The 13,666-nt window shown below is 40.3% G+C and overlaps 1 protein-coding gene across 1 annotated transcript in view; it reads left to right on the top strand.

The window, feature by feature from the left end:
• The window catches only part of POF1B (POF1B actin binding protein), a 142,516-nt gene that overhangs the window by 69,724 nt on the left and 59,126 nt on the right, over positions 1-13,666 (top strand). The window contains exons 6-10 of the mRNA XM_033946778.1: positions 5,375-5,508; positions 8,006-8,036; positions 10,308-10,379; positions 11,010-11,102; positions 12,585-12,698. Coding sequence (XP_033802669.1) covers positions 5,375-5,508; positions 8,006-8,036; positions 10,308-10,379; positions 11,010-11,102; positions 12,585-12,698 — 444 coding nt within the window. The remainder of the gene's footprint in view (positions 1-5,374; positions 5,509-8,005; positions 8,037-10,307; positions 10,380-11,009; positions 11,103-12,584; positions 12,699-13,666) is intronic.

Genomic DNA, 13,666 nt, shown 5'->3' with positions numbered 1-13,666 from the left:
GAATGAGGGTAACCACGTTCTCTGAAGCGTTGCTTCATATCTTCAGCTTTATTCAAAAATTCACCTTGGGTAGAGCATATCCGGCGTAGTCTTAAAAACTGGCCCGTGGGGATATTATTACGTAGATGTTTGGGGATGATGATTGTCATACCTAAGAAGGGTATTCCTATCTGTAGGTTTTCTGAAAATGGTGGTGAAAAACTTGTCATCATGTAAAGAGATATTAATGTCTAAAAATGACAGAGAATGCATATTGAAATTGATGGTAAATTGAAGATTGGGATCACCTTGATTCAGCCACAAAGTAAATGATGTTAAATCTTTAAGAGTACCCAGCCAAACTGCAAACACATCATCGTTGTATCGCTTTTACATCAATAATTTTGAAAAATATTCAGAAGGATATATGTATCTTTGTTCAAAGGCTGACACATATAGGCATGCAATAGTGGGGGTTCTTGTAAACCGTGCCGAGCTCTACTTCCGTGGAGATGATGCGGTATATAAACTTAAGGTTTAGTTTAGTTTAGTCATTTTTATCGCTCCTTTCAGCTTAGACCACTGTCTTTCCACTTCTCTTATGTCCTCCCATCCTAACAGCTCTTTCTTCAGGTACTCTCCCATTGCATTAAAAGTCTGTACGTTTGAAATCTAGGACTTTAAGTATCGTGCGGCCGCGCTCCACTTTAGCCGTAATATCAAACCAAACCGTTTGATGATCGCTACTTCCCAGGTGAGCACCCACTCGAACATTAGAGATACTCTCTCAATTTGTGAGGACCAGATCCAATATCGCTTTTTCCTGCGCAAGGCAGCGATCCTGGTTCCTCGATACTTGGATGATTGACTAATCAGAGCCCCATCTGAAGCCAAAGGTCACCAGGTTGTCCAGCTCCTGCAGGACCTCAGATGGATCATCAATTTCTGGATGAGTTATCTGGATCCAGTCCAATCCCTGGAATATCTGGGGAAGTGTGCAAGCTGAAGCTCAGACGCCAGATTTCAGAAATCCTAGTTATGCCAGATCCTGTGGTGTGACACTACCTTCAGGTGCTGGGATCTATGGCAGCGACCATAAACATGGTGCCCACTCCATAATTCTCCACAAATGGATCAGCTCTAGACACCATTACCCTAAATGGTGGAAGCATGTCATAGTCTGGTCTGATGGCTCCAGACAGAGACGTTCGCTTAGGGCTTGCCTCTCCGTATAGCAGGGGAGGCTTTTGTGTGGGTCATTCAGTGCAGGGTCACTGGTTACCCTCTCAGAGAAAATGAATCTTCCACAGCTTGGAGCTGAGAGCCATCAGCAGTCAGGGTTTTCTCAGACAAAGCCACATCAGTGGTATATGTCAACAAATTAGGAGACACCAAGAGTGCCCAGTTGAAGCTGGAGGCTCAAGTATTGTTCTTCTGGGCCAAAGCCCACCTAGAAGCCAACTTACACATATAGCAAGAGTGAATGACATGATGACATCAGCGGACAAGAAGGATGCTCGGTACTTATTTATTTTTAAAATTTCTATACTGTCTAGCCCTAGGCTGTTTACATAAGATCAAACATACATAATACTTAAAACAATACAAAAAGATAAACATCAGGATTTAAATTTACAATAAATCTTTGATCAAGGCGAGTCAGCTGGTGTTCAGAACCAGAATGTGCTGGTGTGGATGATCTAGTTCAGTGGTCTCAATCTTGCGGCCCGTAGGCCACTTGTGGCCTGCCAGGTACTATTTTGAGGCCCTGGGTATGTTTATCATAATAACAAAAGTAAAATAAATCAGTTTCTTGATCATGTCTCTTTAGCTATAAATTACATTATTATTATTAAGACTTGGAAAGATTTATAAACTATAAAGAGTTTTACCTCATGCAAAATTGTCATTTCTTTAATAAGGCATTAACTATTTTTTCTGAGGCCCTCCAAGTACCTACAAATCCAAAATGTGGCCCTGCAAAGGGTTTGAGCTTGAGACCACTGATCTAGTCCATCCTTGGCCAACAGCAGAGCTGTGGTATGTGTTCCCTTTATGGCTGGTGGTAGGCCGTGTTATTCGAAAGATAGTGACCCATCACAGGATCGTGATTCGAGTGATGCTAGATTGGCCAAGTCGGCCATGGTACGTGGATCTAGCATGGCTACAGCAAGACAGTTGTCTCAAGATACCGTGTTTCCAACATTTCTGTCACAGGGACAAATTGCCCTGGAAGATCTGGAACACTTTGGACTTACAGTGTGGCTCTTGAGCGTTCAGTCTTAGCTCAGAAAGGATATTCAGAGCTGATTTTAGCTACCCTTCTACAATCTAAGAAGCCAGCTATTGTTGCGGCTTATGCTATGTACTGGAAGACCTTTCAGCACTGGTGTGATGATCTGAAGATAGTGCCATACACGGTGCCCATATCCATAGTCCTGTCATTCCTTTGGTATGGTCTTGAACAAGGCTTGGCAGATGGTTTACTCAAGGGGTAAGTAGCGAACTTCTTCTGCTATTGAGCGGCAAAAAGATCTTTAGCGCCCCTCTAGACATAGCCAGATTCCTGGAGGGAGTATTTTGCTGCATCCTCCTATGTGACAAGCCATTTCCTATGTGGAATCTTAAGATTGTTCTAGGTGCCCTTTGTAAGGCCCAGTATGAACCCTTACAGAATGCATTGTGGAGGGATTTTGGAATTCCAGGCTCTTTCACGCAGAGAGTTTTTTCTCAGATCATGGAGGCAGGTGTGACTCTGCGCATGGTGCCTTCCTTTTGACCATGTAAATCAGGAAGTCTGGTTCCTGGTATTTCATGCCACAGGCATCAGGAAAGAGGGCAAAGTATTGGCATTGCTGGATGTCGGGAGAGTTCTTCTCCGTTAGATTGAGATGACGAATGATTTCCATCTCTTTGTCTTGGTATTAACAAACCTTACTAAATGGGGAAAGCAGCCTCAAAGGTGACCATTTCCAGATTGTTTCACAATACTATTGCCTCTGCATACATTAGCTGTGGTAAACAGGCACTGATTTCTTTGAAAGCGCATTTCGTTAGAGGTGTGGCCTCATCATGGGCAGAGTCCTGGGCAGTTCTGTCCGAAGAGATTTGTAGGACAGCTACATGGTCCACTCTCCAAACTTTTACATATTTTTACAGAGTAGACGTGGCGGCACAAATGGATTCCACCTTTGGCCCTCGGTGCTTGCAGCAGACTTATCTTCCCCCACCCTAGACTCAGAGGACTTCTTTGGTACACCTTATTAGGATTCCTATCCTTCCTGCACTGGAAGAGAAGATTAGGTTCTTACTTCAATAATCTTTCCTGTAAGGAGATTCAGGAATCCTGATGCTTGCCCTGCAAGATTTTGCTTCAGGGTACTCCTCATCAAAAAGCCCCCAGCAGCATCATGAACCTCACACAAAATGGCAACTCGTAGTGTTCATAAATGCTAACATGGTACCTAAGTGCTAATCTGCATATATTCGCTTAACTTATTGCATATTTTGGAAAAGGATCATACATAGGGGCAGAGTATGAGTTCCTACTTAGGTATGTAATTTCCAGAATACTTAAGTTACATGCCTCCCTGCTGCACCACTTAACACCAGCTCTATGGCTGTTAAGTGAGGGTACTTAAGTGTTAGATAAATTTATAGGTACCGCGGTTTGTAAATAATACAAACATTTAACATAGTGCCAAGTTTTGCTTCTTAATTGCATCAGAAGCTTGTGTCATAACTGACATTTTCTCTTCTACTTTTCAGTGTTCTAGAGTGATTTTTAAGCTACATATGCATTCTGACTCATTCTTTTAATTGTGAATGTTATTTGTAATCCACTTAGAACTATAAATAATTATACAGAATATAAACATTTTAAATAATTAAAATAAAAATTACAAGAAACAAGCAGTGAATGCAGTTCAAGTTTGAACTTGGCTGCTTTAATGCCTAGATGAATGTTACATGATAAGATAGTCAGGAAGAAAACCTGTAATATTACAGTGCAGTTGTGTTTATAGAACTGTACCTAATATGATCATTGCCCAAGAAGGGTTTGACTATGTACTCAAGGATTACCAACTTATGTTAGATTTATTTGTTTGCAAAGTGCATCATATTTATTATTAGGATCATCCAGAAAAACCTAACATTGGAAAAACTGTGTATTAAAGTTTTTCCCATGAATTTGATTGTACTTGATCAGAAAATAATTTTTAAAAATTTTAAAGCCCATCCTGGGGTCACTCAATGCCACTGATTACATATAGCTCCCTTTTTCTTTAAAATTTGCTATTAGTTTTGCTTAATGGAACAAATTTCTTTGTATCATAGCTCAAACTTTTATGTTTTCACACTCAGCAATGATACATTGTTAAAAGGACATTTTATTCAAAAAATCTAGCAGTATTAAATGAACCTTCAATATCTGCGCTTTATTGTCAAAAATAACAGGTTAATGACACAGTCGAGCGAGGTGTTAAATTGAGAACTAACTTTGCCACTGGCATCACCACAGACCCAGTACAGTTTGAAGCCTTGTTTCAAGGAGTAAAGCAACATTACAGGCTTATCCTGACTATCTCAAGAAGACATTGAATGCTTGATTGTTTGGAACACCATTGGTATTTGACTACATCAAAGTGTACTTGTTTAGCTATTAGCGAAGTATGTTCAATTTCTGTTATTTTCTACAACAAAGTGCAGATATTGAAGGTTCTGTCTTGAAATAGCCATTTGGCAAAATGTGATATCATTTCAGTCCCTTTTGAGCTAATTGAATAAAAGAATAAAAGACAGACAAAAAGAAAAATACATAAAATGAGATGAGTCTCTTGGACTTATGAAGAGTTTGGCTTACTTGAGTTCAGTTTGGACAAATTTTAGTCTTCTGAGGGTAGCTGTTGAGGTCCATAAAGATATTTGAGTATGAGGAATTTTGTTTGAATGATGTATAATACTGACACATACCCCTGTATCTTTGCAATTTTGGAAATATAACATGTATTTATTTACCTGCCATGCTCTTGTCCTACTCAAAACATGGGGTCAATTCCTTTTGTTTTTTTCTACTCAAAACATGCCCAGATCTTCCTCCCTTGCCATTTTCACACACTTGGGGTTCAGACATGCATAATCCAGCTTTGTAGAATAGGGACTTATTTGTTTTGCATAGATGTCTAAGTCAAGTTTATGCATGTCTCAAATTTAAGAATGAGGTTCATCCTTGTCATGATGTACACTTAATTTTTTCATTCAAAAACGCAGCTCTTGAGAGACCAAAATGCAGGAACATAGGACATCATGTTTATTGACAAAAGATGATCTGTTTTATGATTATTTCAGGAAAGAAACTCTCCTGTTAACCATTTTTCAATATATCTTCCTTTAGCAAAAATATGTTGAGAACTATGGTGTTGACAAGCTGGATCCAAAATATTTTGGGGAACTTCTAGCTGAACTGAACCGGAAGAACAATGACCTGTACAGCTGTTTGTTGCAGCATGTGGAGAAGATTGGTGGCAGGTAGGAATTCCATTTACCATGCACAATTCGTACTTCTGAAAAGCTTTTAGCAACTTACAACTTGCTTTATTTCTAAAGGAAGACTATTCCATAGATATGCAGACTGAAAAAGAAAAGAACTATTTAGTTGCCTGTTGTAAAGAATTCCCTTATAGATGAAAAGTTAAATAAGTTACGATCTCTGGAATGGAAAGTTTGAATTGAAATTGTTCTATTCAGTAAAACAATCAAATGCTCAAATCTTTGACTGTTGTGAAATTGCTCCCGTGAATCTGTTCATGGGACCGACTTCATTTCTGGGCAGGCTGTGCTTACTCAATTTTTACAAACCAAACAAGTTAGTCCAGAAAAGGTGATTAAAGGCAATTTATTATAATAAGGCATAAGTAAGTCCTTCAGATTCTGATACTGTGACTCAAGTTTCTCCAGATCACCAAAAATCAATAAAACATCTCCCAAACGGGAAGCTTACAAGCTTCTTTAACTCCAGTTCATTCAAGGGACTGGCTGCACTTTATGAGACTCTCACTAGCCAGCCTAACCTTCAGGCGTCTCTTCAGGACTACTTCAATCTGTAGTCCTAATCCAGTCAAGCTTCTAAAGAAAAGTAAAGCTTGCCTAATGGTAGCTTCTTGCTGGCCAGGGAGTTTATTACAAGGAGCTCCCCTAAAATAAAAATATACTCTGCTGTCCTCCCTCCCACAGATGAATCTAGAATCTCCTCTTCTCTGGGAGCCCATACTTTAGGCTAGTGATCCATCCCTCCTCCCCTACTCCCCCACTGCAGAGTAAAGCCAGCAAAACACATTCCAGTTCAAAACAAAATCACACATAGTCCCAACTTAACTCCTCCTGGTTCCCAAACAATAATTTTTCCCAGGTAAATTTCAACAAGGTACCTTTTCTTTAAAGCCTGTCCAGTTCCTCTGCTCTTTTAAAATAAAACTCTTACAGTTGCACAACATAAGGGTTTCCAATCCGCATGCGTGTCAAGGTGTGTCTCTCTGTAGCTGAGGGAGTGCTTTCTTGGGTGTGTCCCTGTGGCTGAATCTCTCTCCTTCCTCAGCTCTGTCTTATTAAAACTCTCACACCATTCCAGCTGAGACCAGGGATACTTGGAGGCTGTGGACTGGAATGAGTATAGGATCCAGCTCTTAGAGACCCTGGCTGAAGTCTGCATCCAAAGGAATCCCTATGTTCCAGGCCAGCTTTTCTCCTAGCTTCCCAGACTGAACTTTCCCTTGCCCTACTCCTACTCCTAGAACCCAGCTGCTTATAAGGATTCTAAGGGAGAGTAGTAGGTAATCCTCAGAGCTCCCGATAGAGTTCAAGGGGATACCCCTACTCCTTCCCATCAAAATCACCCACTCCTGGCTTTTCAGCATGCCAGCCTCCCTGGCACAGTGAAACACACAGCTTTCTGGGACCTGGAGTTCTAGAACCCACAAGCAACTGTGGCCACCTTAGCTTCCAGGGTGTCAGTGTAAAATGCTTTAAAAGTAAAACAAGATATTATAAAATTACTCATGCTTCAACTGGCAGCCAATGAAATTTTATTAAAAGAGAAGAGGACCCATCATACTTTTTTACATTCAAAGATGATTCTGGCTGCTGTATTTTGTAACAGTTGAAGCCTACTCTGTAATTTTTCTGAAATACCAAGATAGATGGAATTGCAATAGTCTAAGGGTCCTTTTGGTAAACTGTGAAAAGCGCTAATGTGTGCTTATCGTAGTTTAAAAAGTTTACTGGGTGGTGCACTAAGGTGTCCTGTGGTAAGTTGCAAATGTGTGTGTGCTACCCATATGTTAAAAAAAATATAGAGCCAAGGGGGCATGTCGGGGGGGGGGGGGGCAGAGAGTGGGAATTTCTGTGCTAATCAGTTATCGCACTGGCATTGCTACATGCTGATTTGCACGTTAACCCTTACTGCCTCCAAAATAGGTGGAGGTAAGGGCTCATGCACTAAATTTTATTAATGCAAGGCCATTAATTTGGAAAATAGAAACTTGGTCATTTTCTAGCTACAGTAGGAATGGCTTTAGCACACAAGAAAAGCCAGCATAAGGGCACACTAAGCCCATTTGCTACCACATATTTGTAAAAGGAACCCTAAGTGAGATCATCAACTGATTTATATTCAGTGAAAATTCAAATGAGGAATAAATTCTGAGTAACGTGTTACAAGCTAGCTATGTCAATCACCTTTTGATCATATGGTGTGCTGAATATGAAGGCCATTCTCATATTTGGCAAGATCTGCGTTATATAGTAGTGAATATTATAACTGCTGCTGTGCAGAAAAAAGTTTCACCAAAGACTACTTTTTAAATAAACCTTTCTGATGTAAAGAGAATATTTCTTGTCTGCCTTTATTTCATACAATATCTGAAATAATGCAGGATGGTACCTTTCTTCCATATTTATTTTGAAGTGTTATTATTCATTTCTTCTTTGATCGGCATAATAGTTTTTATATATGTGTCTATTTTAACAGACAGCGGTTGGATTCTTCTTCAGACTATGAGGTAAGTACTGAAATTGGGACCAAAAAGTTACAGAATCACATACTGAATTAAATACTAGGAATTTTTGGGGGGTGAGGGGTGAGAGAGGGTAGTTTCATTAGTAGAAGCTATTCTGTTTACATTTGTTTCATTAGTTCACTTTAAAAGCTGGTTCCCCCCAAAAAAAAACCTCACAAAAAAACTGACTTAAAATGGTAAACATGGGCTTTCATCTCCTTGGGCTGTGCTACTTAAATTACTCCATCAATGGAGCAAAAATGACCCATTTTGGAGTATTTAGTAACGGCATGGCAGAAACAATTTGGAAGTTTCTGTCATATTTGGAACCATGGATTGGGAAATTTATATATTATCTTTCATCAACAAAAGATCCAAACTTAATTTACAGTTGTAATAATTTTAGAAAGATTCATACGCCCATGTTTGAAATGTAAAGTCTGAGTTAATTTAATGCATGATATATAGGGACATTTTCCAAAGGGTTGTTATGTTAGTCCACTTTAAATGTTAATAACTAAAAATAATACATCTTGGGCCATATTCTTTAAACGGCGTCCCAATTGTAGGCGGCAGTAGGTGTTCTGCTGCTGTATAACCAGCCATTCGGAATGCATGTTTTCTAAAAAAAACCCAAACAAACAACCCGAGACAAGCCTTCTACACTGTAGACATTTCTCACGGGTGCAGGGAGGAGCCTCGGGAAGCTTAAGCTCGCCGAAGGCTGGGCCATGAAAACTGATCACGGCAAGGAAATCTCCCTGCTGCAATCAGCTAAGTGGCTGCAGCAGGGAAACCCCACCACAAGTCGGCCAGCAGGAGAGATGCCCACTCCTGCTGCCACCCATGAACTCACCTACACCGCTCATGGCAGAAATGATGTCCACTCCCTCCTGCCGCAAACCGCCAATCAGTTCCCGGCAGGAGAGATGCCTAATTCCTCCCACCAGCATACCGTGACCCCACAACATCCCCAGCAGGAAGGATGTCCACTCTCTCCTGCCAGTACCCACCTACAACATCCCCGGCAGGAGGGATGCCAACTCCCAACTTCCGGTAGCACCCCCTGAGTCCCCCACCCTTCAAAGCCCACCTGGACCCCACCCCCTGTACCTTTAAAAGCAAGACCAGACAGAAGGATGCTTACTCCCTCTGGCCGGCAGGCCCGCCTCTTCAGAATGGTTGGCCTTCCCCTTCCTGGTGCATTATGGTATACACTGGGAGTGGCCTAAGACCAGTTGGCCCAGGTGCCTAAAGCCCCTCCTATGGGAGAGGCCTTAGGTGCATGGGTCAATCAAGGCCTTAGGCCTCTCCCTGGTGCATCCCAGGATGCACCGGGAAGAGGACGTCCTTCCATTCTGAAGAGGCGGGCCTGCCAGACAGAGGGAGTAGGCGTCACTCTGTCTGGCCTTGCTTTTAAAGGTATAAGGAGGGTGGGCATCCCTCCTTCCGGGGATTGTTTTTGTGGTTTGTGACAGGAGGGAATGGGCATTCTTCCTGCCATGGACAGGGGGGGTTCCCTGCTGCTGTTGATCATGGCAGGGAGATTCCCTTGCTGCGATCAGCTCAGTGGCAACGTGATTCTCTAAATGGCATCTGTGACATGGATGCCGGTTAGAGAATTTGGGATGGTTAGATGGGGTTAGGTGTCTGTCTCTTAGGACAGTTGTGATTCTATATAGGATGCCCGTGTGCGAATCTCAAAAGCCACTTAGGTGGCTGCTAAGACTGAGCGTCCTATATAGAATCAAGCCCCTTTTGAATAGCTTTCAAAGACCAGAACCTTCTTCCTTAGTACAATATAAGTAAAAGATGACAGTATCAGAATATATAAATGAAATATAAAAGCATTCCAAAGAAAATCTCAAAGGAAAAGTTGATGATTGATAGGTGGTTGATCAGAAGGTGAAAAAACAGTGTAATTGTATAGTTTCAGCATGTAGTAAAAATCTCAGTGAATCTTTGAAGTAACTTAGCTGTGGGGGAAATGAAAATAAGGATTTCATTTCTAGGGTATTGGTAGCAACAGATGATTTCAGCAGGAAATAACCACTAACCAGTATTTTATAGTGCACATCACTGCACACACCTAAACTACACTGTACAGATTTTCTGTAAACCCTGGTAAATATTTAACAGTTTAAAGATTAAACAAATAAACTTTTCTTTGCTTAAGATAATAAATAAAATTCCTTAAGAAGGTCAGCTTGGATTATGTGGAAGTAGCTCAGAGAACCAGAAAGCAATTCTAATCAGTGTCTATCTTTGTTGCAGATGGAGATTGAGTCCTTAATCCCCAGAGGGGTATCAGAGCTGACAAAACAGCAGATTCGCTATCTCCTGCAGGTGTGAAGCAAAAAAAAACCCCAAATCCCCACGATGAAAAGAGCTATGCAGACACCTGAATTAATGAAAGCTAAAGATTTATTTTTTATCAGGACAAACTGAGATTCAGTGTCTATGTTGTATAAAGATGTGTTTATTAATTCCACAAACCAAAAAAAGCCCCATCTTTTTTGTACATGGAGTAAAGTGTTGCTTGTGGGTTATTTGAAATAGTTCTCTAAGTTGGAATCAAAACAATCTTCCTTGATCAAAAGCACTTATGACATAAACTTGCAATGGAGGAAGAAACTTAGTACAAATGAGAAGCAGATATAAAATGATTAGCCATACTCAGGAAAGGTTAGTCATGGAATTAATGTACCAGGGAGAGAATAATGGCCCACTATTAATTATGTTTTGAAGATGTACCAGATCTTTTGGACATAATTCTACCTACATTGAGGAAAGGCAATAATTAAAAGTTGAAACTTTCTAAGACTTGCTAACAAACCAAAAATGAGCAATCACTAGATAGTCTATAAGCAAAAGAAATAATTAAAAAAATCAAATCCTAATATAGTGAGTATTTTCACATGCTGAATCACCTTATAAATTAAGTAATTTAAGTTTTGTGTTTTTTTTTTAATTTAGATGAGACAGACTTCAGATAAGTCCATGAGACTTGTGCTCTCTACTTTTGCCAGCCTCCGTGAAGACCTTAGCCATCTCCAAGATGACTTAAATGTATGCTACTAATTTGTATTATCTTTCAATCTGCTATTCTTACATCTTTTATTCAGAAGTTCTAAAGATATATCCTAATTAATTGTTGATAATTTAGTAGAGCTGAGTTCCTACATTTATTATTTTAAGTGCTCTTATATTGAACCACATTCAGCCTCCACATCCAGAAGGTACTTAGGTGAAGGGCAATAGAAGGTCTACAACTCTCAAAGGTGTAGTTTTCCTTCTTCCTCACCAAAATAACCAGAGTTTTCGTTCTCACCAGAAACAGCAGAAGGTCCAAAAGTCCTAGCTGGCTTCCTAGTCAAAGCAAAGGATGAGCTTTTGATTGCTCCAGGAATGCAGTCTCAATTTCCATAATTTGTTCTGGACAACCTTCTTATAGAAAGGTTGACAATTTTTCCATGCAAGGTGGCCCCTTGTATCTTAGACCAGTGGGTTCACAAAATAATCTGGATGAGAAACGCTGTGCAATTGAATTGCAACCCTCCAAATTGCCCACTGAAAGTATCAAACTTAAAGCTGTTAGCACCAGGAACTCTCTCTTCCCTTTCGCAGGCCAGAGTGATCAAACCTATTAAACCAGGGGTAAAAGGGAAGGGATTTTATTCCAAGTACTTCCTTGTTGTAAAGCAGATGGGGTGGGGGGGGGTTAGGATTATGTCCCATCCTAGACCTAATGGTCTTGAACAAATATCCTGAACTTTTGCAAGGTGGTTTCACCAGGCACCTTACTCTCAGTGATTCATGCTCAATATTAGTTATGTTCTCAGGACTTGAAGTACACCTATATGTAGGGAAAGACTACTATCAGTGTTGTGTACTACCATTGGCCTCGTATCTGCACCCAGCATTTTCATGCCAAGCAGTAGTCGCAGTGTTAAGCAGACTGGAGCGCATATGTTTCGCTTCATGAATGAATGACAGGTTAAGAGCTCAACTCAGTATCAATGTAAAAACCATTTCAGTTGCTAGCACTACTGGGGCTTGTCAACAATTATCCAAAGTCCTATCTCATCCCATACCAACAACTGGAGTTCATAGGAGCCCTGCTAGACATGATTAAAGCCAGGGCTTTCCTCTCAGACCAGTACATAGAGGCCCTCATCTCTATGGTCTAGGAAGCCCACCAGAGTTGGTAGGTATCATCTTAGCATATATTGAGATTATTAGGCCACATGGTCTCCAAAATAAATATCAGACCCATGGCACACCATAGTTTGAGAACAGCTCAATAGACCTTACTATCCTAATGGTCTCAAGACAGGGGAACCTGCAGGATGTCATAACTGTCACATCTTCTCTCAGAAGAACTAAGGCTGATTCTAAGCTAGTATTTTATAAAGGTCGTTCCATGCAGAATACTAATTTAGTGCGGATCATCCCAATGCCTAACTTTTGGGTGCCATATATTAAATTTCCCCTGTGTCAAAAAGCAGGGAAGCATGGTGAATAAAAATAAATTGTACTTTCTTTCCTTAGAAACTGGAAAATGACAAGCAGATACTTGAAAGAGATTTGTCCTTCAAGGAATCTCAAGCAAAGGAGTATGAAACAATTTTAGCATCTTTGAGGGAGAATAATCGCCAGCAGCAGGTAAGTTCAGATTTATTTGTAAAAATATATAACCTGCATATTTTATATAGCCCTAAGCAAAGAACAAACATCCAGTAGTCTGCATGTGGTGCAGATTTTATCTAGCTGGCCCTTTCTTATGTCTGAAATAATTGGATAGCAACAAACCAAAACAAAGGAAAAAAACAAGGTCCAACTGTCTGCAGTGAAAGACAATCCAGAACAAACAAACCAAAAAAAATGCAGACTTGGTACACGATGCAGGCAGACTTTATTATGACAAATGAATCTTTGATTAAAAACCTTTTACCAGGTAAGGGACCCAACACGGTCCGTGTTTCGGACAAACCTTCGTCAGGGGTCCACTTTTGATAAAAAGGAAAATTATCAAAAGAAAAAAGCCTTGGATAAATAGCTATCGATAGGTAACACGCTGAAAAAACCGCCAGAGTAAAAACTCAAAAGTGGACCCCTGACGAAGGTTTGTCCGAAATACGGACCGTGTTGGGTCCCTTACCTGGTAAAAGGTTTTTAATCAAAGATTCATTTGTCATAATAAAGTCTGCCTGCATCGTGTACCAAGTCTGCAGTTTTTTTGGTTTGTTTGTTCTGAAATAATTGGATATACATATGAGCTTCATGAGCAATTTGACCAGATTTCACTGAGGTAGCATTCTGTAACTTGTACCTGTACTATTATAATAATTGAAATGCCACACTGAGTCAGATTAATGTTCCATCAAACCAAGCTTCTTGTTTCCATCAGTATCCAATTCAGGTCCCCAAGAAAATTATATACTCCTTAGGCTCAATAATTAAAAGTGATTTAAGTGGGCAGGAGCCTCTCTTGCTTGCTTAAATTGTTTCTGTTACTTAAGTGAGGCTATTCAATAGCACTTAATCAGAGAGAGCCACAGACTATTCCCAAAGACCGCCTAACCAAAAAATGGGCAGGTCAGTGGCGGCAATAAGGACCCTGGAATTATACA

Source organism: Geotrypetes seraphini, chromosome 5 (assembly GCF_902459505.1).
Source record: "Geotrypetes seraphini chromosome 5, aGeoSer1.1, whole genome shotgun sequence".
Taxonomy (NCBI): domain Eukaryota; kingdom Metazoa; phylum Chordata; class Amphibia; order Gymnophiona; family Dermophiidae; genus Geotrypetes; species Geotrypetes seraphini.
Note: the sequence above shows the minus strand (reverse complement) of the source record. Positions and strands in the feature narration are given on the sequence as shown.